Source organism: Lycorma delicatula, chromosome 2 (genome assembly GCF_047948215.1).
Source record: "Lycorma delicatula isolate Av1 chromosome 2, ASM4794821v1, whole genome shotgun sequence".
NCBI classification, from domain to species: Eukaryota; Metazoa; Arthropoda; class Insecta; order Hemiptera; family Fulgoridae; genus Lycorma; species Lycorma delicatula.
The window spans coordinates 94,402,197-94,415,364 of record NC_134456.1 but is presented as its reverse complement, the minus strand read 5'-3'; the positions used below and the strand labels follow the sequence as shown (position 1 = coordinate 94,415,364).

Here is a 13,168-nt window from a genome sequence, read left to right as displayed (position 1 = left end):
ATCTTTCAGAGCTCTATGAAATTTAGAACTTGAATAGTATCCACTGAAATTACAATTTCTTTTTCCTCTAAAACTGCTCAAAAAAAGAAGAAAATCTTCTGATTTTCCTTTTTGTACAATCATTCTAAGTTTGCTAAAGCAAAATTCAATAAAAGATGATTGTTCTTGAAAGTCAAAAAGCTTATCAAAAATTAAAAAAATAAAAGTAGAAGAATATATATTATTGAAAAGTTCAGGTGTTATCACTGATATCAGTCATACTATTCAATGTACAGTTAATGTTAAGTTTTTATTGATCAAGCCATGCACATCTTCATTAGTTGGTGCCCTCAGCAACTTGCTGTCTCTGGGGTACAGGTTCAATTTCTTCATTTGGATTCTCGAAGGTACCCTTTTATAAGGCATCTACGACTGTCTACTTCTCAAAGGTTCATAAAAAGCTTCATTACAAAAAAAAGGTTTGTTGATCAATAAAGAATAATTTAGCAGCTGTAAAATCTTTTAAATTTAACATTTGTTTGTCTTTTCCTATTACATCTTGCACAGTAAAAATATGTCGACTCATTTCCCTGAAAATGTCATTAAAAAAATTTAGCACCTTCTGTCATGAGTTTGCCTGCACTGGCAAAACTTGCCGAAAATCTTGCTCAAAGACAAAAGTTATCACACGACCTAAAGTCTCTGAGAGTACAATTATTTGCGTCAACATGAACTCAGTGAATCAGTGCATTCATCCCATACAATAAGTTTTGGAAAATTTTACCAAGGGATCAGTTTTACATATAGAGCAAACTGATTCTTGTCTACATAGTACATTTAACAGCAATTTAAAAGTTGAATGAGCAGTTTTATCACCGGTGGGGAGCGTCACAGAGATGTCTGACGATGCTACACCGAGAGCCAAGCTATATGCCGATAAAATGTATGAGGAAGGCAGATTAATTAGAAAGGTTTTCCCAGTGCTTCCAGGAACATCTAAAAAAAACTCTCTTTCTGTTACTATGGATATTGTTAGTGTTGGAATCATATGCTAGGCGCTGATCTGATGGTAATTTAGAAACGTTAACATTTATTTATCTACTCTTGAAGTTCACTGGTATTAGAAGAATTTCGGAACATTGTGTCATAGGGCTTTTCATTTTCTAGTTCATCACGAATTGGTGTTGATAAACCATATAAATACTTTTAACCAAGAGCTACAAACGTGTTTTTAATTTCAATAAGACCGAATGAGAAGCGCAGCACCGTAACGGATTATTTATTATTTACACGTTTTAATAAATAATTTTTGATCTTAATATAGTCTATTACACTCCGAATTATGTATTGAAGCTGCTGGTAAAACTTGGTAGCGATTAGTTCAGAGGTTTTGGAGATTTTTGTTAACATACAAACAAACGTTTCCTTTTTATAATAGTTTCTTTTTACCAGGGTCGTTCGGAAAGTTCTCAGCCTGAGACAGTAATAGCGCAAATACGGCCAAATTATTATGATATTTATAAAGAATGATCCTGTAAGGTTGCGTGCTGCGAAGTTTCAGACGTACGCGTTTACTTGTTTGTTGGTGGCAATCGTTTCCTGCATAGGAGGGCAGACTGGCAAAAATAAGTTGATATATTATCGGCCAGATTCTGTGTCTTGGGGCGGAATTTGGAAGTTACTGATTTGGAGGAGTGGCGGAGAGGCTTTATCGTGCTTATTTGGGTGCTGCAGAAAACTACTCCACGTAGTTCTGGTCGGGAGAGATTTCTCCGTGGGGGACGAGAGAGTTTTCTGATCTGAAGCGGTGTGTGGATTGTCTTAGGCGAGCTTCTCAACGTGAGGATGACCCTGAGCAACGAGCGTACGGCTAAATATATTAGCTATATTCGCTTCCGAATATAGGGATTTGAGGACCTGTATTTTCATATGATTCGACAGAAAAAAGGGATTCTTAGTGTTCTTTCGTGCAGGATCAGGGCAATAAGGATCCCTGGGGTGTCGTTTATAGGATTTTGAGACATAAACCAGAGAATGACTTTCTTCTATCTGCTCTCTCGATCCTGCAAGGTTGCTGACTGATAAGGCGGTGATATTGCGCAGTCTAATGAATGATTTACTGCCAGATGATATGGAGGGTGAGTGTCAGGCGTGAGGTCATCTGCGTGTTAGACGTGAGGTCGCTCCTTTTCGTTCGGGTATGGCATCTTTGGAGATTACTGAGGCTGAAGTGCGGCAGGTTTTTTGCAGTTTAGCAAGGCATAAGGCTCTTGGGTATGACGGAATCACTGTGGAACCTCTTGTTCGCTTGTTGGGCGTAAGTGTAGGTGCAATAACGAAGGTTCTGAATAGAATGCTTTTTGCTAGCTATTTTCTGATGTGTTGGAAAAGAGGTGTGATTAAGCTTCTTTTTAAAGGTGGTGACAAGGATCCTACTGTGATTTTGTTGTACAGGCCTCTTACGTTTCTACTAGTACTTGGTAAGGTGTTTGAGAAGCCTCTGTATTTGCGGATTAATGAAAGGTTGGGCTCGCAAAATCTCTTGATGGAGAACCAGTTTGGTTTTCGACTGGGGAAAGTAACAGAGGATGCAGTTTAAAAAGTGATTGATATCATTACTGACTCCAACTCTTCGTTATGTCCTGCGTTTATTTTGTTATATATCCGGGGCATTTAACAACTTGTGGTAGCCCTCTGCCTTGTATCAATTACAACGGCGGGCGTGTACGAGTGATGAGATCGGGGTGATAAAAAGTTACTTTTGTAACCGATATGTAGTGCTTCATGATGGTGGCACTGAGATGAGTAAGAGGCTGTCCAAGGTGTGTCCCCCAAGGCAGTGTACTGAGCCCTCTGCTTTGGATTGTGGAGTTTAACTCTCTCATGCGGTTGAGGTTGCCCAGCGAATGTCGTGTCATCGCTTATGCCGATGATGGGCTTCTGCTGGTCAAAAGAGACTCGCAGAACGGGATCGAATTCCAGGAAGCTCAAGCGTGTAAAGTACTAGAGGTGTGGAGCAATTAACACAAAATGGTATTTAGCCCTGACAAGACTACCACGTTCCTACTGAAGGGCTGTTTGGCCGCAACGCGGTGGGCCCGTGTTTTCATGACCCGTATTTTGATCACATAACGAATAGGCCATCCTATTGTAGCACCTGTTGGGCAAACAGGATGAAGTATAAAAGCTACCGCAATAATCTGTTGAGGGCGCAGCGTCTTCTGTTACTTACTGTGTGTGTGTGTGTGTGTTCGTGTGGGGCGAGAGGGGGTTATAGGATTATTTCATAGTTGGTGAGGCAGTTCTAGTTATCGCGGGTGTTAAACCAATTGACATCCTTGTTGGAACGTCAGTTACGTTACGCTGCGAAGAAGTCGGGTGAACTGACTGCGCAGTGTATTTGGGAAATAGAGTAGCAAGATTTTTGACATTTGGCTGGACAGGTGGGATGAGGCGACAGATAGGCGTTATACGCACGGTCTCTTTCCAGACGTGAGCGTTGAGAATAGCTTCGTGGATCTTCCCGAAGCGATGTATGACTCGGTTATTTTCGGTGCATGGCGCATTTCGGGATAGGCTAGCTCGATTTGGCTTGACTAACTCGGGTCAGTGTCCTCAGAGCTTAGCATCGGATGATACTTATGTGCTGTACATCTATTAAAAATATGAGTTTAGACGTGCAAAGATCAGAGTTTCAGGGTATCGGTTCGAGTCTGAATCTGCAGGCTAACTGGAAAGTTAGAGATAAGTGGCGCATTATTGAAAGATTTTTAAGGTTTTTGGCGCTCGAAAGGACTGCAGAGGGTGTTTAGTGTAGAATAGTATCCTGGGTGCTAGGGATACGTTTGGGTGCTTTTTCGCCAAAAGACGCGCATTCGGCAGTTGTGACCGTCAGTTGTTTGGAATGTTGATAGGTTGATTGGTAATTTTGGTTGCTTTAGTATGGAAGGTCAAAATTGCGATGTTGCGAACAAGTTTTGAGAGTATGAAATTAATGTTTTGTTATAGCTGAATTTGTACATTTTTATTGGTTATCAGTTTTTTAATTCGGTAGTAAGTTCGGTTTAGGTGTTTTGCAAAAACACCTAAACTGAACTTACTATAAAATCATTGTTCTTTGTTCTCTTGTTTCTTTCTTCAATTTTTTCCTTCACTCTAGCTTTTTGGGGTTAAAAAGGAACTTTTTTAGAGAAGGACATTCTTACCTATTAAACTGCCGACACCGCAGAACAGGCCAGACAAAGGAATAAGTTGTTTGGAAGCATCCCCAAACTTAAGGGTAAAACCAACACATGGACTGTATATACCAGTTACAAATGCTTGTTGCATTCCTAGAAACATAAAAATGACAAATTAATGTAATATAGTTAAATAAAATATATCGTATTTCCTTCTCTACATTGATTTTCATACGATACTTAGATTTTATCACAGCAACTGCTGAAAACCCATCTTCTCACAAATAAGTTCAAATGGAATTAAAATTTTCAGAGCTTTACTGCTTAGGAGTGGATATTCATCTTTTAGTCATACACAAAATTCAGCTAATTCCATGCAGCTAAATTTTGTTTTCAGCAATTAGTCATAAAACAATTTAAGCAGATTTGTTTCTTTTGCAGAAGAAAATTTAGGTGGAACTTTGTCATTAAATGAATCTTGACACCATGCAAATTTATTGATATTATCATTTTGAAAATATTTCTCAAAGCAGGTGTTAAGCGGCCATAAATATTATCCAAAAATGAATTTTGTACGTTCAGAGAAATCAACTCCATTGGTGATCAAAATTGTTGCAACAAAGGGACTTCTAGTTAAAAAATATATAAGGATACAAAACACACAAAATGAATGCCCTGAGGAGCTACTGAGTTGATTCCAGGATTCATCTGGGTTGGTCTGAGCCCCGAGAGTCCGTGTTCTGGGTAGACAAGCTGGCTAGTATATATATATATATATATGTATATGTATTAAAAGAGACTGCACCACTCTTTGAAACAAAATATAAAAATAACAGTACTAAGTTTTCATTTGGATGACTAGTCATGCTTTATCATAAAATAAATGTGTGATATAATAATGATAAATTCAATCAATTCAATAAAACACAGTGTGCTGATTCCATCAAATCTTTGTTTCAATCAGTTATCATTTCTTAATTATAATGTATTTCTGTTATCTTTCTTTTTTTTGTGCAAAAAATGTATTTTATTTTAATGTTTTTATTTAATAGTAGTAAGTAGATATTTTTTTCATAAAGTGTCATACCTACATATAGAAACATTATGCTTAATGTAAGCATATCTTTTGTAGTGAAGACCGACCATGTTTTTTTTAAAGCAGTTATGGGCCCATCTTCTGTTTCTAGTTCAGACTTTTCCACTTCTTTCTTTGCTGGTCGTATCAACATAAACATTATTATTGAAAGACTAGATATTCCAGTCAACACGTACACGACAAGCCTTCGTGTATCTCTGTCAATATATTTTTTTCCTTCCAATTCAAAATATGTATATATATTTCCATAAAAGGTTCTGTAAAAAAATTATTTTATAATTAAAAACTAGTATTTAAAACATTATAGTTGTTTTTCTATTGGAAGAAAATTTTGTTTATTTATATGGCTAGCCTAAATTGATTTGTAAATTATTTAACTTGCTTGTTCTAAGAGAAGTGAAAATCTTATGATAATTTAAAAATCTGCAACTAAAGTCAATCAGATTCATGTAACCTACCTATGTCTAATAACCTTTAAAAACCAATTTTTTAAGCTAAATGAATAAATTGTTTTCAATTTGAAACCATTTGTTTGTCTGTGTCCACATATCAATTTTTGGACTGAGTATTTTTTAAAAGAAATAAATTTTGATTGCTAAATTTTACAAATTTTTAAGCTTTTGGGAGGTAAAAACATGTAGTTTTTTTCATTAATTGCTCCCTTGTTTGAGAAATAATGATTAAAACACTAAACATTTTAACATAACAACATTTTAAAAATTACTATATTACTGTGGTTGTACTTGATTAGTAATGTATATATATCACAATGTATTGTTGACAAGATATTGTTCTGTCATGAAACAATTTATTGTACATGATCCTCATTTTAGCAGGAAAAACAAGCACTTACAAGTTAAAATATTATCCAGGATAACAGCCTACAAAACAAGTATGAAAATAATACATGATTACTTAAGACTTTATTTTAGCATTCAAGGTGTTCCAAATCAACATAGTGAGCTCATTCCATCAAAGCTTCATTTCAAGAAGTAGTTATCATTTTTTATATTTACTGATAATTCTACTTTCCTTACTGACTGGAGGCATGTGATAACATTATTAAGAATATATTAAAATTATTTACATTATTTGTCTCAGTTCTTCATATGACTGTGACACATGAAAAACATCTGAAGTTTGAGTGACACAAGCCAGAGTTGCTTTCGCTGAGAATAATGATGATCATTACACAGCCTTTCACCCTTTGGTGATCTGAATGAAGGCCACTTGAGGAGCTGAATATCAATTGTGTTTCAAAAGCATTGGCATGTTGGTTTGTGACAGTGTATTAGGCTCAGTGAAAAAGGCAATGAGATACCACTTCATACCTCGCTCTCCTTAATAAGCCTTGCTTGGTATTTGATATTCTTGAGATTAACTACATCATTATGGGTGTAACTATGTTTTGTGTCAAATTGTCTACAACTAATTTTTTAGATACTGTCATCGTGTAGTGCATATTTTTATCCAATTTGTTGTATGATTTATTAGATACACCTGTGTATGCATTAATACATGCTTTTCAGGGTAAAGGAAAATACTCTGCAACTTTTGATGTAGTTATGCTTCACAAAAAAACTCTACGGATCTTTTACTGCTTCTTAGACTCTTACAAATCGTCTTTCAGCCATCTTGCAAGTGGTTTCAGGCATATATATACATATTCACATATTGCTTTGCTTGTGACTTAATTAAAAAAATTTATGGATTATCTTAAAATACTTTTAACTTATAATAAAATGGATTTTAATACAAGGTAGTTAAACAAAAGCGAATTGAAATTATGGTGTACTACTCACACAATAGTTTTTATCGTTTTAATTAAAGCTGTTTGATTAAATAATTCACTGCTGATGTTACTAAAATGTAGATGTCTTAGTGTAGTATACATTATGCATGAAAAATTATGTGAAGAAAAAGGATAATAATCAGTTTATGTACGACTTTTATATCAATTTTTCCATGACTTAGATTTGTCCTAATTGGAAATGAAGTTAATATGATTTTAAGGCATATCTTTTATTGTACTTATTTACTGAATCTCTTGACTTCATAATTAAGTCATTTAAGGTATCTGATCAAAGATATTTTATTTAAATACAAAACTTGTATTCAGTTTCCTAGCGAATTTATATTACAGTAACATTTTATATACCTGATCAACTTACGATAAGGCGAAAAACACCCAGAAGACTCCCACATTTCTTGCCATCAGTTTACCTTCAGAATTTAACACTAAATATTTTCCTTCTGCTGTCCATAGTATACCTGCACCTAATCCACATAACATAGCACCACTGTATATCGCCCAAGCTTGCTCCATATTGAATGCTATTATGTAAAACCTTTGAATATATATAAAATTCAAAATTAGAAAATTTGTTATGAAATATATAAATAACATCTCGGACTTGAGCAGATTATAGTTCAGCAATGTCTGCTGAATTAAGTTATATACAAAGGCAATATTTTCAGATTATGTGTAGCAAAAGCTATAAAGAATAATACTTCTAATCGATTACTTGGAGTTACTGTAAATCAGGTGAAATTTATTTTCTGAATATTGTGCAAAACTATAATCCACTCAATATCCTGAAATAATATAGTACAGTATTTTGTTATATATTATTATCTATTAAATATGTAAAAAACCAGAAGTACACCTGAGAAGAACAGAAATGACATGTATTGGTATTTTAGGAAAAATTAGAACTTTTACCAGACAGGTACTTCAGCCATTATTTGTATAGCCACTAGGCAGAATAAAGGGTCCACAGATTGTTCCTAATTTGAGGCAGGCTTCCTCAAATTATTGCACCAAAGCTGGTGTACTCTATGGATCCTGGCACCTAAAGCATGGATCTTACAGGGTCTAACTACTTATAGAACCTAAATCAGTAGTGAAGATGGGATAAAGATAAGGAATAGGGGTTGATGGTGAGAAAGAATGCCCTGGGGGCATAGAAAGCTAAAAGCACATCCAGACAAAAGGGACTCATTCTGCATAAAATCTTTCTTACAGTATTTTGATCACTACAGTTACTACTAGCACTTGAACAGATTCCATAATTAGCTCTGAACAAACCTTTTGAAAGAATAATTATCATATAATCTGAAAGCAAGTCGCTAATAATTTTTAGTTTTTTGAAATATTTCTAGAACCAATACAAACTTACAAGTTACACTTTCCAAAAGAAATGTAATTATAATCCATTTGTTACTCAAATGTGTATACCAAATTCATAATAATACAGTGAATATACATTAAAATATATTAAACAAATTTTAAAATAAATTTAACAGTTTATTAAAAAATGAAGATTTCCTTCATAACATTAAATTTGATAATTTTTTATATATTTTTGTACTATCTTTACACTATCCTTAATTAAATTTTTATAGAGTTTTTCTTTTTCCTGTTTAGCTTCCGGGAATTACCGTTCAGGTATTACTTCAGAGGATGAATGAGGATGAGTGTAAATAAAGTATAGTCTTTTACAGTCTCATTTCAACCATTCCTGAGATGTGTGGTTAATTGAATGAAACCCAGCCACCAAAGAACACCGGTATTCCTGATCTAGTATTCAAATCCGTATAAAAGTAACTGCCTTTACTTTATTGCTGGAACTCTTGACTTCCAAATCAGCTGATTTGGGAAGATGCGTTCACCACAAGACCAACCTGGTGGGTCAAACTTATTAATTTATATTTTAATTGCTTTAAATCACCTCATATAACTGAGAAAAGAATTAATGTTGTTACATTACTTACGTGTATCCAATGGATGCAAATATGAAAGCACATCTTATTCCACAGAGTGCAACAATTGAAGGCCCTAGCCATAATGTAACTGAAAACACTGTGTACAGAACACCTAACACTGTGTACCCTTCGACTGTAAAGTTTGGATCTTCATCATGTATACTTGATAATATTGTTTTCTGAAATAGAATAGAAATAGTTATTATTTTATTTATATAATGAAATATTTATTATTTAATAAAGTAATTGTGCTTCATATTTTTGTAAATTTTTACTGGTTCCTAAGAAATTTGGCTAAATTGATGATGTGTTTTAAATACAGCTAAACATTTCAGTGGAGGGAGAGATAATTTAATGCACTTCACTCATTAGGATTTTTAATGTTGTAAGCGGTACAAAAATAAAACCTAAACTAAATCCAATATTTATGATTAGAAGGCTATATAGAACTAAAATTGTAGAAGTAATCTGGAAGATAGATAACAAGTTTTTACTACCAACTCCCAATATATCCTGAAATCCTAATAGACTAGAGTGAAGTAGGTTTCTATCAGAACTATTGACCGCCAAGTATTATCTCATAAAACAGTAAAAAATGGATTACATTAAGATTTTTATTGCATGAATATTATCACTATATAAATAAAAAGTTATAAATAATTTATCAAGTGGCTCTAAATTTTGACAGTTAAATTAATGTTAAAAATTTTTTTCTTAAATCTTACTGATTAATACATTTTCATCTTCTGTGAATATCTATTAATTCATTTAGTACTCTTAATTTTCTACAATTATTTAACTGACTTATCACAAAAAAGGATGTACCAGTCCTCGTAATAAAAATCTCATAGAGAATCTGCTTCTATTTCAAATAGATAATTAAATCAAATTAGATTTACATGATAGAAAGGAAATAAATAAATTCTTATTCTTGTTGACCTTCTTCTGTTTAGTCTTCGGAACCACCATAAGATATACTTCAGAGGATGAAATGTATGAATGTAAATGAAGTGAGGTCGATCATTCCTGAGATGTGTGGTTAATTGAACCCCAACCACCAAAGAACACCAGTATCTCTAAACTTGTATTCAAATTTGTATAAAAGTAACTGCCTTTTCTAGGATTTGAACCTTAGAACTCTCGACTTTGAAATCAGCTTATTTTGTGATGATGAATTTATCACTAGACCAACCTTATATAATATAAATTAGGGAGTACATAGGTGTACTATTCCATGGATGAAAATGGTAACTGTTCTAGAATGTACCTGGATGAATCAAGAAGACAAAGTAAAACCTTCATCAGATAGCAGTGTCACAAAATACACAATTAATTATAAAATAAATAAAAAATTAAAATGCTTGATATCCATATTAATAATTTAAAATATAAATAGATAAATTAAGTATGTAAAAATACTAAATAAATAATTCAAAATGTGTTAAAAAAAATGTTAAAACGATTTGAACAGATATTTACATGAACAGTTAAATGAAGGTATAGAAAATTCATTTTTTTTACAAGTCTATTAACCAATATTACTTTAAAACACATTGACAGAAAAATATTGTTTGTGTAAAAGAAAATTTTATCATTTAAGTGGAAAGTTCTTTTAAACGGTAAAGTAATTTATTAAAAATTTATGGAAGAATATCCTTCCTTGAAAGCTGAAGTATTGTATTGTTACAAGACAAAAACATTTATTACTCTCAGTTTGAGAGAGGTGGATTGTGAATTTTTTTAGATTAAAGATAACACATTCATAAATATAAACACAAGGATAAGTTAATATATTTATTCACAGGAGTGGTCGGCCTGAGTATGTTCAAGACTACAGATTTACCGGTATATTTATACTTACACACCAGACTGCGAATAGATGCCTTGGCATCTTTGCAGACTTCTGTTGATATCAAGTCACTGTGCTGTTACTCTGTAACCTGGTATTATATAAATAAATAAATTTACTACTAAATATTAGACAACATAATCCACATTTATGAGTTCCAATCTGACAGCCCTTTTTTGTTACTTGGGAACTCATTCTGATTTTTTGAAGGAGCCTTGTAAGATATTGTACTTCAAATGCGAATACCCACAGGCAAAATAAATATTTAATAATGATGATGATAAGTTTAGCATTTTCTTAATACCCTTTAAAGGACAGTAATTGGGTTTTATTTTGTTACAAAAGAAATAAATTTCTTAACTGCCAGATTACTTCATGTCTATTTTTAAAAACGCCTAGTCTTTGATCGAAAACATTTATATCTATGCTTTGGTTAACCTTGTTTAAAGTCACTATACATCTTGAAATAGGTAATAATGTATCCCACCTTTCATTTACAAGTAGCTCGTGCCTCTGACAATTTACATAAGGCACTCTAAATCTTTGAGAATAAACAGTCTACATTGAGAAGATTGACAAAAAGGAATGCAAAATAATGAGAAAGATTCTACAAACAAGATGAACTGATGAACAATACAGACTCAGAAAAAATCAGAAAATCAAATAGTACACAAAAATACAGAAAATAGACAATAGAAAAATACAGGAAAATAGAAAATACAGATTAAAATTTTATGGACACATCAAAAGAACGAACCCAGACAGACTCACGAAACAAATATGATATTCTATGAAAACAGAAATAAAGCAAATACAGACACAATAAAATGGATTGGTAAAATTAAAAATGATGAAAAGCTGGAAGGAATAGCTCACGAAGACATTCAAAACAGAATAAATTTTGCACACAAAATTCAAGAATAACAAGTTGATCAAGATGTAGACCAAAGAAGAAGACCAGAACAACCTGTCCAAAGAGAGAAAAGAGACTCAAAGAGAAGAATGAAAGAAATAAGAACAAAAAGGAAAGGAAAGAAACTTCTTTAGGTACTTTGTATTGTCCTAAGTGAGGCTTATTTGCAACTAAAAAAAATATAATAATAATAATAATAATGAAAAAAATTGTTTATGCTTAAGGAACTTTTGGTGGGAATTTAAAATAAGAAAAAACTGATCGACCTGACTGCATTAGGAAAATTTGTAAGATTACCTTTAATCATTATTGTCAACTGCATTTTATCAGTCTCTGAATGTTTTTGAAATGCACTGTTTTGGTGCACAGGCTACCTAGAACAGTTTGACAGTTTAACATGTACAAGAATCTGAACAGATGTCGTTCTCTTATCGCAAGAAAATATTTGTAAAATAATATACTTATATAATAGAAAATGATTTATTGTAACTTTCCATCAGTTTACTTTCTTTTTTTTAAATTTCTATTTCATGTATAGTAAATTGTTTTTAGATGTTTCAGAAACAAGGAAGCAGAGGTTGACAGGCTTAACACTGAAGGACATATATTAATTTTGACCTACAATAAATTTAAGCAACAAAACAAAACATACATCTCTTCCGTTACCTGTCTAACAGTTTATATTATTTATTTTAACAGACTTTTTCAATTACATACCAGTAAAACAATGTAATTAAGTTATTTTATTTGTACTATATAATATAATGTGGTGAGTAATAGTAATTTATCTTTTTATTGTATGTGATTAACCAGCTAATAAGTTTACAGTGTAGCAGTGAATAATGAACTTCCTTACATGTTAGGTAAGGAAGTGGAAATATTATTTTAGATATACAGTCTTAAGAAAATTAATATGAACAAAAATATATTTTCAAAAATAATGAAATTTATTATATTTAAAAATGTAGTGTTTATTACAATATTCTTGTAAAATTTAATGTCCTCCTCACTCTTTAATAACCATTTCAATTCTTTTAGGCAATGAATCTATTAGGTTTTTACATATTTCTTTAATTTCAAGATTGTGAAATCAGCGACGTGAGACACCAGTGCTCCAAGACAAAGAGTTGGCAATATATGTAATGAATGAATATAATTAAAGGTGAGTAGTCAGTCTTTTAGTTGTCTAGCTTGTTGGTTAAAATACACAGTTAATTAGTGAAGTGGAAGATAAAATAGTCTGAGAAGTAATCCAGTGAAGTAAGCAGAAGTCAATTGTTTTTGACGGGGGAGGGAGAGCGACAGCCCTCAGTGGAATCGTCGTCTGTCCGTGCTTGCGCGGGTTGGCGGCGGTAATGAAGCTGTGGGACTCCTAAGCGTCCTTGCTC

The 13,168-nt window shown here is 32.8% G+C and overlaps 1 protein-coding gene across 1 annotated transcript in view; it reads right to left on the bottom strand.

Annotated features, from left to right (window-relative positions):
* LOC142319010 (UNC93-like protein MFSD11) overlaps window positions 1-13,168 on the bottom strand; it is a 73,961-nt gene that overhangs the window by 10,642 nt on the left and 50,151 nt on the right. The window contains exons 2-5 of the mRNA XM_075355798.1: window positions 9,028-9,197; window positions 7,425-7,601; window positions 5,245-5,510; window positions 4,185-4,310 (exon numbers count right to left, since the gene is read on the bottom strand). Of these exons, the coding sequence (XP_075211913.1) occupies window positions 4,185-4,310; window positions 5,245-5,510; window positions 7,425-7,601; window positions 9,028-9,197 (739 nt within the window). The remainder of the gene's footprint in view (window positions 1-4,184; window positions 4,311-5,244; window positions 5,511-7,424; window positions 7,602-9,027; window positions 9,198-13,168) is intronic.